The sequence below is a fragment of the Poecilia reticulata genome, linkage group LG5 (genome assembly GCF_000633615.1).
Source record: "Poecilia reticulata strain Guanapo linkage group LG5, Guppy_female_1.0+MT, whole genome shotgun sequence".
Classification (NCBI taxonomy): Eukaryota; Metazoa; Chordata; class Actinopteri; order Cyprinodontiformes; family Poeciliidae; genus Poecilia; species Poecilia reticulata.
The window spans coordinates 8,629,098-8,643,806 of NC_024335.1; the positions used below are offsets into that span (position 1 = coordinate 8,629,098).

At 38.3% G+C, this 14,709-nt stretch overlaps 1 protein-coding gene across 1 annotated transcript; it reads right to left on the minus strand.

Annotated features, from left to right (window-relative positions):
• Window positions 1–4,110: 4,110 nt before the first annotated feature.
• Window positions 4,111–13,757, minus strand: fam210b (family with sequence similarity 210 member B). Its single transcript, XM_008408449.2, has 3 exons — window positions 13,118–13,757; window positions 7,739–7,929; window positions 4,111–4,576 (listed from the first exon to the last, which is right to left on the minus strand). The coding sequence occupies exons 1-3, from the start codon at window positions 13,577–13,579 to the stop codon at window positions 4,360–4,362; spliced, it is 870 nt and encodes a 289-aa protein (XP_008406671.1). The 5' UTR covers window positions 13,580–13,757; the 3' UTR covers window positions 4,111–4,359.
• Window positions 13,758–14,709: the final 952 nt, after the last annotated feature.

Sequence of the window (14,709 nt, forward strand, 5' to 3'; positions counted from 1 at the left end):
ACAGGAAGACATAGAAGAAGGGGGAAAAACAGCAAAGGAAGAAGGGAGGAGAGAGCGGGAGTTAGGGGGGAGAAAAGAGAGAGAGAGAAGAGAGAAGAGTGGCCAGAAAGAAAGACAAAGAGGGGGAAGGGTATAAAGATAAAAAAGGAGGCATATGTGTGTGCAGTGTGTGCTCCTTGAAACTTTACGCCTCAGCTCTGTGTAAAGAAATTCACAGGATTGCTTTGAAGGTGCGAGGCTGCGGGTGCCCCTTCGTCTAGACACTGACACTCTGAAGGGCTAACAAGTTTACTGAGCAGGTCAGGAGATGGAGAAGTAGAGCAGGGAAGAGAAAAAGGGGGAGATAATGGGCACGTGCAGGAAATGATGGAGAGGGGATGGGAAGGAGTAATAGGAATGATAAAAAATTAAATAAAGGAGGAGGGAAAGAAGGTGGTTTGTCAAGTAGCGAGTTTTAGTGTGTGCAAAGTATGTGTGTGTGGCTGAGGATAGGTATTTGCCATATGTTTATATTCTACTGCCTGTTTCAGCACTTTACAGCTACATGCCTTCCAGCTCTTGTCCAAAAACAAAAAAAAGAGAGAACGCGGCCAGGGTGCGAGTACACAGCTTTAACGTGACAATGGTTATGCTCTCTGTGTGTCTCTGCCTTCAATAAAAGGTGCACATCCCAGGCGCCTAGGCCGGGGTTTGAGCCCTTCATCAGAGAAAAGGCCGAGCACAGATCAAGTGTTCACGTTTTGACACAATGTGACTCGGGTCGAGCTAAATTTGACATTGAGTGTAACCGAGGAGGTGATCTTACAGACCTCTATTCTCTTGTATCTCCTGCTTTTTTTTTGGGGGGGGGGGACATTCCTAAGACGCAAATGTGTCTCGGTGAGCAGGGAGAAGAGTCTGACGGAGCCTGGCGCTTTGCAGGTAGCCTGACAGAGTGGCTCGGAGCACTGTCACCAATTTGTTCCTAGCCATGGGGGACATGCAGGGGATGGAGAGGCAGTGGCAGCTCCCTGTCCTCATCATGGCTAATGAGGCCTCGGCTTCTCCTACTTCCTCTGTGTGTGTGTACGCGTGTGTGTGTGTGTGTGACAGCAGTTTGTAGAGGTTTGTGTCAGAGTGCTGCCAAAGCTCCTCTTTCTTAAAAATTGTGGCTGGTATCTGACTCAGACCAGCGTGTACTCTTATATACAAGTCTTCTTTCTGAATAATTCAACTGATCAAGACACACACACACACGCACACACACACATACACACACAGCAAAGGAGGGAACAGGTCTTGTTCAAGGCAGCTACGATTCAATACGCAATTCAGAAACATCACACCAGCTGAGACTTTCTTTCTGGGTTGAATCATACAGTAAATGCTTAAGAAATCAAGACAAAGGAAACAGGGAGGCGCCTGCTGTGTTACCCGAAAGAAAACCTGCACAATGTATTATGATCTGAACCTTTCAGCAACAATCAGCCGACCTTTAACTTGCTTCTAAGTGTTACTCACTTGTCTGTTTTGCACAGAACTTTCTAATTTTATGATAGTATATTATGCTGTAATATGACAACATGTTGCCATATTTTATCTTCTTCTTTTTTTATTTTTGATAAATTTACATTTTATGTGAGTCTGCATGCTTCCATTTGACTTGCACTTTGCTGTTGGAACACCTGAATTTCCCCACAGAGGGACAATAAAGGATATTCTATTCTATTCTATTCTATTCTATTCTATTCTATTCTATTCCATGTGTTGAAGCCTTGAAATAAACACAGCTTTATTTGTAGGACAGGAGCTCCCCTGTGTGTTCAAAAGTCGGAAGCGCAGTGTTTTTCTTACTTTTGGTTATATCAAGAATTACTTTGGATCTTTCTTTAAAATGCAAAAGAAATGCAGAGGTAGATAAAGAAACAATTATAAAACAAATTCTATTTTAGTAACCTGCATTCTTATGTTTTGATGTCAGCTGTTTTTTTCTCCATAAGATGAAACTGACTCCTGACATTCATTTTCCAGAATTATATTATGATTGTTACTAAAAATGTAAAACAAACAAAAACAGGAAAGTGAAGATAATTTCTAAAGCAAACCACATCCAAAGAACTGCAACAATCCCTAATAATAAGACACAAAGGGGCTCATAAAATTTGCATCGTTGGCATCTTATGAGTATCTAATAGTCTGCAGCAGGAGTGGAGAGTACTGAAGAATATGTGGAAAGTCAAAAGGGTCAAAATTCTTCTGAATTTTGAATACCAAATGGTATATAATAATGTCCTCCATTTGTGCTTGCAAGTCAGAATTTACAAGATCCAGGTCATAACACTTAACTGGGTTTATTTTTTAAGTCTAATTTCCAACTTGGAAAGTTAAAGGTTAATTAATGTAATTGTTTATGTTGCAGGAATGAACACAGCTGATGGTTTATAGATCATCAATTTAGTGGTACACATAGATTGTGCATCAAAACATTGGTTTGTGAACATGTCTTTTTGTTTGAATGACCAGAATGCAGAAAAAACATGGTCATCTAATGCGCCACCTGGTGATCAAACAATGTCACAGCAGGTGAGAATCAAACGTGATTTATCTATTTTTAGAAAATGGGTCTGAAAAAAATAACTTGGTTTTGTACTACAAGCTTTAAGGCCAAATAAATAGAAACAAAACCTTTTTCTAATTTTATTTTGGTTTGACATTGAAATGAGAATACAAATCCTACCTGACCATGAATATGTAACTTGGCATTTTTCTCATTGTTTTGTCTTGTTCAGAATCAAGACAACAAAATCAAAGTACACACACAACCATGACCGATACCTTAAACCAGGGTAGCACAATGTTTTTGTTTCTGGGTTTTTTATGTGATTGCATTTTAAATTTACACTTTATTGGTAATTTCACCCTCTTGATCTTTTCATACATTGAAAGTTTTGACTGTCACTCACAGACAATTTAATTTAGATAGGGGTCAGATAGGAGGCATTTTGTAAGAGTCAACCATTCATAATTATTTATCTTAAAAAAAATGAAGACATTTGTTGCACAAAAAAGTGATACTCAATGGCTTTAGTATGGGTTTAGAACTGCAAAAAGTATCAAACTGACCCTTAACCAACCATGAACTTAAAACTAAACCTACAAAAAACGTGATTCATGCACAGCGTTAACAATCCTACTAACTTAACTTAAGGCATGCTCCTGTGTGGTAATGCAGGTTTTTTTTGTTTTGTTATTGTTACAGGTTACAGCATGTAAGTTGGGTCTGCTGTGGCCTTGTTTTCTTCATGAGATTGTTATATGCTATTTTACATCTGCCTCTAATTTCTTTTCTGTGGGTTTTTTTGACCAACATAGAAATGTTGACTAAAAACAATTTGATGTTTCCTGAAAAGCATCTTTAAACAGGCTTGGCCAATTATTAGACACTTTTATTTACATTTTTGTTTCCGTTGCTCACCAAAAGTAAAGAGCTTATGTAATTTAAATCAAGTATATTTAGCAACTTTAACACTTAACTCAATTAGTCATAAAATTTAAACAAGCTGAAAAACTCTTAATGGGCAAAACTGGGCTAAGAAGATGCTTATTGCATTGTGTGGGCTAAAGAAGAAATCAATAATAAGGATTTTGTTTGCCACATAGTTTTTATATTATAAATAAATAAAGTTTAATGCAATTATGCCAAAAACATAAGATATTTAATTTAATAGGATTCACTCGGGGATCGGTGTTGAGTCACTCCTTGGTTTATGGTACCTTATTTTTAAAAAACTGTATTTTTTTAAAAATGACATAAGGGTAAAAGAGGAAGCAAAAAAGATGACAATACCAGGGAGAAATTGTAAAGAAGTAAAGGGGTGGAAAGTTTAAACAGAGGAAACCTGAAGTATTCTGCTGACTCCCAAAACACCAGAATATAGCAGAGTCAGCTATTAGAGGAGAGTGGAAAAGAGATCAGCTTTTTCCTGTTTATATTCCCACTGGAAACTTTCTAACATTAACCCATTAAAACCCAACCAGAAAGTGTCTCAGTTCAGAAAAGGTCAAGACAGAAATCTGCCAGAGCTGAAAACGTAAAATACATGACTGCAAAAAAAAATAAATAAACAGACATTCTTTTCTCTCCTTTTATTTCAAGAACGAATAAATATTAAGACATAACATTGGACTTACTTTGCACAACCAAACAGATTCTGTTACAGCAATGCAGAAAATATTTTACCCGGTTTCACAAATGCAAAAAGAGGTTATGCTGTACTGAACAAAAGAGAAATTACGGGAAAAAATAATAAACACAAAAGCTTTGATTTTATGACCATTCAGGATGTCTGTTGTTTCATGAGGAAGAGAAGAGAAGAGTCATCAGGGTGCAGGTGTGGGCGGTTTAAAGAGTCCGGTCTTTCTGAAGTAGCGAACGATGAGAGGTACTGACACCACTGTGATGCTGATGCGAACTGGAGCAAAGAGCTTATGGACAGCGTAGGCAAGGACAAACGTGCTGGTTCCTGCTGCCATTTTAGATTGAACCAGCTCCTCACTGAAGCCCAGTTTGCACAGCAATGCCGTCATGTCGATGCCACTGCAGGGCCAAAACACACACAATCAGTTAGAAAGCACACATTTAAATTGGACCTATTATGCTTATTTTTAAACAGGTTAGCTTAGGGCTATGAGCTATAAAAACGTGTTCAGATGATGAGATTTCACCTCAGTTCTGCCTATTTTGAGCTCCTTTCAGAATGAGCTTTTAGGGATTCTTGTCACTTTAAATCTAAATAAGCCGCTGCAGGCCACGCCCCCAATGTCAAGTGTTTACGCTCACATATTATGCAAATGAGAATGGCTGCAAACAGATGTGAAGTTGTACAACTGTACGTCTTTGACCCTGAGTCAGACCCTAAAACAGAAGAAGTGGAACTTCCTGTACAACGATCAAGGACGCATCAAACGGTTTCTTAATAGGAAGCCAACAACAAAACACTTGTCTTTTTAAGCAGCCACTACACAGCGCATGAAGAGGTAGATGAAAACCATAGAMGTTGTGTTAATACTACCACAAGATGGCGACAATGCACTTACTGATGATGACTATGACACTAGATTAGGAGAACTGCTGGTGTCRCATATAAAACACCAGCAGTATAAAGCGTTGCTGACAATAAACATAAAATTTGATGAAACATGATCTGTATTATATTTCAATAAAAAAATTGGCATTGTCTCACATTTTTTTAAACGGCACAATGAGACAAATACTTTAGCATGTTTCCTCCTGAGCAACCTAAAAATAAGTAAGAAAATGTATGTAGGCTGAGTTTTTTTCAATATGCAGTAAACGTTCAGCTTAAAGACTCAAGATGCAGAGTATAGCAATACTACATACAAATGCTGTTCTCAAAGGCATTMATCTTATTTTTGAGCTGCAGTAGTTGTGTGGTTTATGTGTCTCAGTCCTGATCACACAGTTAACGTTAGCTTTTGACATTCAACTAATTTATGGACTTTTACTAGTTCTGCATCTCTCCGACTTCATAAAACAGTTGTGGCCTTTATGCGTGAGCAGTTTGGAGAAATAAATATGTAAGGAATGTGGCTTCAAGCTTCCTCTGTCAATGCAGTCTTTCTCATGCTTCAACAGCGCAGCTAATCTCAGCAGCACACTGAACTCTGCTAAAAATGTGGATCCTTTTCACACCGTGGCAACTGTTCCCCCCGCCACATGCCAGGGCTCACAGTGATAATGCTTAAAGTCACTGTAAATTACAATGATAATCACCACTTACAGGAGGAAATCTCTCCAGCTTGTCACACTATGTTTTCCCAATCCCTCTGTTATGCGATCACACAGACAAGAGAAGCTCAAACTATTTAGACTTGAACTCCTGCCAAAAGTAGGTGTGTTAGGTTAGTATGGTTTTCCATTGAGCAGCAGATGGCAGCGAAGCTCAAGGGATACTCAATGTTAAGCCTCGCACACCCTACACAGCAAAAACGCTGCAAAAATTACCATAGGTTCCTCATTTGATTAAGGCAGTGGTAGAATTTTAAAAAGAACGAGGCCAGTAATGTTTGTCATAAGAGCTATTTTTAGGTTCCCACTAAAACTAGGAAAATAGAATACCTCTCCCTGGTCCTAGTCCTTACACTGGCAAACTAGTTCAGAGAATTTCATACTTTTGTTAGTTTATAAACCATTGAAAATCTGTTGTTCTTGTATAAGCCATCCAGACCACTAGATCATCTGGTTCAAGTCTCCTCTGCATCTTCAGAGTGACAACCAAATATGRGGAAGCAGAATTCAAGAATTCAGTTTTTATGTTCCTCTAATCTGGAACAAACATCCAGAAAACTGCAAAAACACTTTACATAAAGGCTAAAAGTCTATTTATTTATTGCCTTCTAAAAACAACTGCAAGATCATCTGTTTTCAACTTTTCATCAYTTTCCTTCATTTTGCCACTGCAATTCAATTGTTTTTTGCTTGTTTGTTGTTTTGTGTTTTCATCATGTAAAGTACTTTGAATTGCCATACTGCTGAAATGTGCAATGCAAAGGGAAGGCCACATTGTTTGCATTATGCCAATTGTATTTGCATTCTCTGGGTAGGTGGAGCCCCCAAATTTAATGAATTAAAATTACTGACAAGTTTTACTTTTTCATAATTACAGCTGAAACATATGTGAATCAGRGCAGCTTTACTGAGAAACCCACCAAATTAAAATACAGTTRATGTGAACAAWGGTACAAAAAGAGAACTAAAGAGATGTAAATAAGATGGGAAAGGCCAGAATGCAAATTATCCAGGATGACACAGTTCATGTTAGGTGGTGAACTAATATAGAAACATGAATTTGTTTGGTTGTGATGAAGAACTAGTTCTTGTAAGGTTGAACTTGCACACTTTTCATTGCAGTGAAAGAAATATTTCAAACCTCAAGACTGACATATTTCTCCTTCACAGTTTTCTACGGWTAATAATGGCCTAAAACATTTTTTGTTAAAAGTGATTTTTGCAAAAAAAAAAAGAAAAAAAGATTATAAAAAATTACCATCTCTTTATTGGCAAATTTTTATTTAAGTAAGGCAAAAACCTGGGCCATAATTTAGGAAAATGATATTGAATATTGAATACTCTMTGAGAGCTATTATCTATTGATATTGATCACATATCTATCTAAGGTTTTGGGACTCTACCAAATCACTKTAAGAGTCATTATTGACAAATTTACGAAACAAGATTACTCCCAAGAGAGCATTAACAACTCATACAGAAGGTCAGAGGAGAACTCACACTTCATGAAAAATGTGTGCTTGATACTTCTGGTAATTACAGAAAAATAAATCACACAGAAAGTGTTTCTGTTGGTATGCATATTGTTTCTGGTCCACTATGATGTGACATTAAACTGGCCATTCATGCTCAAAAACCACCTCTGTGGATAGATTAAAACAACTCCAGAAAGAAGAGTTGGCTAAAAATCCTCATTCCTACGACAATGTCAAAGACTTAAACCAATTATTAGGTCTCACACAGGACCAGGTTGGTTTGGAGAGATTTTCTTTTATATACTATTTTTACAGAAATTATAATTTGAAAACAGCATTTTAATTAACCTTTGTGATGGCACTGTAAAGTGGCTCTTGAGCGCTTTTAAGGTGAATTTCTCTAAGGGAGAAATTCACCTACATGAGCTGCATTAGATTTCTGCTGCGTTAGATTTCTAGAAGTCAGTCATGTTACCTGGATATAAGGAGATAGAACATTCCCAGAGACATGAGAGATATTCCAATATGAAAGGAAACTCCCACTGCTCCATATTCTTTAAAGACTTTTTTTAGCTGCTGGGTTTTGTTGGGTTTTTCTTCCTCTGGATCCGGTGTGCTTACGTGGTCTTTTTCTGTGCTTGAGGTAGAGGAAGCTTCCTGGAGACCCTGAACAAAAGGGGGGAAAAAAAGTGGGAGTTAAAAAGGAAGTAAAAAGTAAAATTTCATAGTTAGACAGGGTTGGAGGACACATAAAGTTGAAAGAAATTTGTTAAACTGGTGTTTTTCTGTGCTGTGAATGTGTGCGAACAAAGCCTGGGCTTTAATGAGCTTCCCTGTTAATGGAGCAGAAGAGTCAGCTGATTAAACACATTCTGCTGCTGCTGTGTGCTTTAGCTAATTCACATCACCACACACCCTGTCACACTCATTAAATGCGTCTCCCACACACACAAAAAGCCTCTCATCAGCACAAAAGCACGCAGATGACTCTGGCAGTGACCTCCCGACACAAGCGCCACACCATCTGCAGACGTCTGACACATCGCCGGAACGTGACGGGTCGCTGCGGAGCGAGGCGGGTTACCGCGGAGCGAGTGTGGGGCAGATTAGTGAACCAACATCACACAAAAGGGTCTCAACAAGCGACAGCCTKCTTCAAAGCGCCGAGAAAGCCTGTCAGTTGCCAGACATCGTCATCTGTCGGACAAAAGTCACATGAGCTGCGTTTTACAACTGCAGTCATAAAGTAAGAGAACCAGTGCAACAAGATTCAAGGAGTTGAGGAAATGCCACGATAGAGTTGAACCCAGACAAATCGAAGCAAATCTCATTGAGCATTGAACTTGAAGTTTTCTTTTTGGATTTGGTTTGGAATAAAGATATCGGTAACAAAGTAAACATTAAGGCTCTTTGGAAAAATAAACATAGCATGTTAAGTAGATTTGATTGATAGGATTAATAGGTCTGGATAAAATGCTTTGTTTACAGGAAATGGCAACTATGAAATTAAACGAGGGTGAAGAAAGTTGTCATCCAACTTTATTCTGCARTAATAAAGCTTCAAACTGCTTGCATCATATAAAAGTGACGTATGTTCAGAAAGGGACAAACTATGAATAAAGCAGTGTGACTAAGTGTGAGAATGCCACACATGCTTTTCCTCATGTTGTGAGGAAAAGCATGCCATAAAACTTCTTCAAGTTTTTATGTTTTACCTTTAATTCATCTACTATCTTTCGTTTGAGCTGTCAGGACGTAAGTGTAGCTGAAATAAGGCAGCTTGCTTGGCAATAATACATCTTATCTGGGTGTTTTATTTTTAAGGCATACTATAAAAGTTACCCTGTGTAAAGATGAAACATGATTCTGAGTGAAAACAGGAAATGCCTCTGCTCTATTTTCAGGCCAACAGTGGACTGTGTGCTGTTGAAGCTGAACAAGCTCTCACTGAACTGTAGTAGCTGCAGTCTTTTAAAAGCTCATAAAACACTAAAATAATGGCAGTGAACTAGAGACGCTGAGGCAGATCAAACRTAACACGTACACGATCAACACTCTGATCATGTGGTGTGAATTTGTAAGCAGCTCTTCCAAACTGCATTTCCATGGGCAAATTGCTGGATTAGTCTGGTTCAAAGGTGATCAAAGGAGGGCGGATTAGACAGAGAAATGGGGGTCAGGRGATTATGACTGTGGTAAAGTAGGTTTCTCAAGGCTCGTCATCATTTGAGGCAGTCTTTAAGCACAGAGACATCGAGGTGAGATGCTGTCAGCAGCTCCAATGTCATACCGCCACTCCTCTCTTCCAACATTTTCCTTTACGATAACTCTCATCCTCACAGAGAGGTTCATCAGAGACTGGCTCCACAATGTGGGAGTGGACAGAATGAAATGGTCTAATGTCCTTATTTTAATCCCACAGAAACATTGTGGGAGGAGTTCAGATATGCTGTTCAGGGCTGAGTGAAGACATTCCCTGTAAACTGAGTCTTCAAGTTCAAACTTTTCAAACTCTTTTTCCTTAATGCTGACCATTTTTTCTTGTTTGTTTAGACTCAATCAAACCATTTATCTAATTCAGGAAGAGCAGAGCAATAACAAAGAAACCAGCTGATCTTTTGTTTTGGCTACTTATTTGTCTTGTTAAATTTTGGCCCAAGATTCTGGATGAAGCTACAGCCTTGGCCACATTTTCATCAATAGACAATGGAGGAATCCAGAGGGGGTGAGGGATCAGGGCCCTTTTTCTTGCTGTTCAGCACTTAGACAGGCCGAGCTAAAAGTAAAGGCGGGCACCACCGTGGGGAGGGTCATGTGAGCGAGCAGCTCACGGGAGCTGTGCCAGGAAGGTTGTATAGGACAAGAACAGTGGGACTGCTGTGTCTGATAACAGCTTTTCACTGCCATGAAAACACATGCAAAGTCACAGTGGCATGCAAACAGGGACAAAGACGCACTCAAGCTCTGAATAAACACACACAGAGCGGGAGGGAAGTGGTGATTCTCCCAGTCGGGCTTCTGAGTCTCCAGAAAATGAAAACTCTGATTTACCTTACAGTGAACTTTATAGATTTTTCAAGTGCAGGTCAGTTCTGGGCAGCTCATCTTTCTCTTGACTATAACAGAGTCATTGAAATGCTGCAGACTGTGAAATTCAGTCCACTGTCCAGTATGCATCCTAATTTATTAAAAATTTCTACTTCTTAATTCGGGAAATTATTTGACCAGTTGAAAACTCAATTTACTTTTCAGAATCTAGTTAAACATAAGCTTCTTTTTCATTATCCTGCAGAAGTCTCTTGTCTCTTGACTTTCGTTCAACATTTAGTCATGCAAAGTGCGCAAACTTTAAAGTAATTAATTAAAATTTTATTTTACAGAGTACATAACACTGAAGTTAAAGGAAAAGGAAACTTTTTTTTACAAATAAAAATTTGAAAACTGTGCTGTATCCAGTTGATACTTTTAGGCTCACCTTTTGTTGCAGAAAATTAATGACTTTCAGTTTAAAACCTAAAACTACCCATACAATAACATTTTGTTATAACTTTAATAACATTCTATCTTTATGTACAATGGCTAACCTTATGATTTTACTTAAATGYCCATTAACTGCAGGACTTTTACTTGTTGGGAGTAAACTGGATGATTTCAACCACTCCTATTTGAGCCTTATCTCTAATGAACCTTTGACATTTTAGTGCTGTGGTTCGTCAGTAAGTTGAGATAGTAAAATGTTGCTCCAAAGTCCAAGCCCTGTTCATGTCCAGAAGCAGCTCTACCAACATTTATGTATATATATTTTTAGGATTTAAACTTTTTTGATCTAAATCAGGTGTCCTGTTTCCTAATGTTGATTTGTTTCCTGWTGTTTATTTTAGTTTTGTTGGATATTAACAAGTTGTAAATAAACTTGAAAATTGCTCAAAATCTAAGCTAACACAATTAGATTGCTTCATCTGCCAAATTCAAGTTGTTACACAATATTCAGTATTGTGCAAAATTTTAACCAACCTTAATTTCTTCATACATTGAGGTGGCCCTGTTTTCCTTTACAGAATGATTTTTTTTACCCAGCAACAGTGGATCTACTTAATTATGAATAAAGTTACCTCGAGAATTATTTTCTATAGCTATTTGAGAGGATTACTCAACCACTCCTATTTTTATTTTATTTTACAATATAACAAACAAAAATATAAATATAGCCAGCTAATTTCAATAATGATATTATTAAGATATAGTCTTTGTTAATTACATTGTTATGTTTTAATTGTGAGTCAAAAATGAAATTCAAATTCAGGTAACTACAAACTTATACTAGTAGGTGACTTACTTGAAAATAATAATAATAAAAGGGGAGGAGAAAATGACAGTCTTTAGTTGATTATCCCAAAAGAGCTGATGTATTCTTCTTGAATTTAATATATAGTTTTCTAGATTAACCAGTTTAGACTTTATTTTTTAAGATATGACTAAAGTAATGAACTTGTGACAAGATGCGGTGAACAAAAGCTGAAAGAAATAGAGCATACATGCTCTATTTATATATATGCTCTATTGTATACATGCAAACATGTATACATGTTTGCAACACTAGTTCAGCTCTTAGACTCTATAACCTTTTGACGACTAAATGTTTCCACAACAAAATTACTGAAAAATCAAATAAGTTCCATTTTAAGGCAGCTTTTTTTTTTCACTGTAATACTTGAAGGTCAAAATAAGTGATTTCTGCAGCTTCTGTTTGGGCTGTGGTTACATTTTATGCACACTTAGTCTTTTAGCAAGGTCATCGGGTAAGTCTGCATTTCACTCTGTAGATGCTTGAGRAAAACTTTAATTTCTGCCCCTCCTCCCCAACTCTGCTAATACTGTAGTAATTGCAACTGGCTAATCAGATTAAATGTATAAAACCTTGAACTGGCTCTAGACCAAGAACCACATAAGGCCAGGCATGTCATTTTTGGCACAATTATTTAAAAGCTTCTAATTCATTAACAAAGCTGGTATTTTAATCAAAACCCATTGTCTGGAGAAATTACTCGTTTACTATAAATTATTTTTTCCAAACATTTTTTAAAAATGGTAAAAGTGATTAATCCTGTTGAGTGTCCCAAGAGTGATTAAATGATTTTTAAAAAAATCATTAAATGGTATCTTCTTATTCATGTTAATTAAATTAACTGAAATGTTTTAATGTATTGAATATGAAAAGGATATTAAAAAGTATTTGTTAGAAATATCCATTCTTAATATCAAAATTTCTGACAATTTTGTGTATCAGGCTTAAAATGGTTAAAAGACAGCAAGAAAGTCTGGATTCTTAACACTAAAAGAAATGAGGGATACTTCACTTATAAAGCTCTGATCTAATGCATTACCTCAGACCTGTGTGGTAATATTTGTTGTATCCTATGAACACATCGAAAGTGTATTTTTATTGCCCCTTTTGTTGACTCACCAATAAAAGCCACGTGTCAAGGAGCGAAGTGTTTTACTTAGCAGTAGGCTGGTTTTAACCATGATGACTCACTCTTAATAAAACCCCATCAGAGCTGTCAGAGTGTGGGTTTTTTTCTGTCTAAATCGGTCAGGCACTTGTGTAGCACCGAGCATGTGTTTTTCTTGTAGTGCAGGCACATTAATAACATATGCACAATAGAGAGAGTTGTATAACAAGCCTGCTCGGTTACATGAGGGCTGCCTCCGGGGAGCCGAGGGCGCCACAGCCTTCCTGCTTTYTGAATATTTTATGGTAAAGTTATGAATCCTCTCAGCAGAGGGACAGAGAAACCAGGCTGCATGTGAACCCGTTTGGTCCCACTTGAGTTAAACAAACACTATTAATTACCGCTTTGCTGCTGTCAGYATGCTCCTCGCTCCTCTTCGCGGCAGCACTGGAGGAGGCAGCTCTGGTCTGCATGCTTCTGCTGCCCGTGTTACCTGTAAACAAAGCGGCGCCCTTCGTGTAYCCTCCGAGCCTTGTGTTTGAGAATTCACCGCCCACTCGGTGCACGCTTCTGGATAAATTCACAGCCACGGCTGCAACCCGGTCCAATAGACCCCACTCTGTTATTATCATACAAGCGGACGTGTCCCAGTTCTGGACGGGCTCAGGTTTTTGGTGTGCCCGCTTTGCCTGGAGCCCGCCGGCGGACGCGCTGAGGAAGCGGAGCCGCTGAAACGTGTGGCCTGTCCCGCCTGTCAGAGAGGAGTCCCCCCGTCCGGTTGCTTTGACCAGAAACGAGCCCGGACGTTTGAAAACCTGGTCCAGAGCCGCTGCTGTCAGTCTCTCCGTACGGCACAAAAACATTGTCGGTGCGCCTCCTAAGACGAGTGTAGAGTTTCTAGAAAATTAAATAAAGCGAGTTAATCAAACCGAACAACTAATTATGAGAGTGGGTGGCGGTAAACATGCTGCCCTGTGCCCTCTGGTGTCCCCCCCTGAGGTCTTCTTGTTGTCCGATTAATGCCGACAGCCAATCCGGACTGACGCGCAACCGCAGATAGTAAAAACTTGAGAGAAGGGAGGGGGTATTTAAAGGCATAACCATATTTATCTAATAAGAGTTACATCATGATCTGAACATCAAAATGAGAGCAGTTAATGCTATTTTTACGTAATGCAAACACATTTAAATCAGCTCCAGGTGTCCACCATGGCCATTTACTAGTTTGAAAGAACTTTAGTACAGTCGGGAAGCATCGTTTTATTCACATAAAACTATGTAAATAGTTTTATTTACATAGAAAAGCAAGCAAGAAAAGCAAGCAAACGGCTAAGTAAATATTTAAGGAGTCCATAAGTCATCATTTATTTGCATCACAGCAGTCATCTATCAGTGATCCAGAGGAAGGGTTCTGCATTTAAATGATCCCAAATCCGACCTGGTCCGGATCTGGCATTCTGCTGGCACCTCTGGCAAACCTCTGGCACTGCAAATTGGATGTCAACCAGACTCGGATCAGATGGCACAGTTCACATGAGGCATGGCACACCTGGGCCAGATCTGTCCATTACGAAAGTATGACAATTCATTTTCTCATAAGTCTAAAAGCAGGGAAAATATTAAGAAATATATGTATGATTACCAGGCGAAAGAACTTATAACCAAAAGAATAATATGGCAGGTTTAGCAATATAACATTTACATTTTAAGTTTAAATTATTGTATTTATTGGCAGTTGCCTTCCATCAGAGATTACAAATCATTTTAGGAAATCAGTTCTTAAACGATGTTCTACAAAAAAAAAAGAAAAATTATAATCAATATAATAATGTTTTTTTNGCCGACAGCCAATCCGGACTGACGCGCAACCGCAGATAGTAAAAACTTGAGAGAAGGGAGGGGGTATTTAAAGGCATAACCATATTTATCTAATAGAGTTACATCATGATCTGAACATCAAAATGAGAGCAGTTAATGCTATTTTTACGTAATG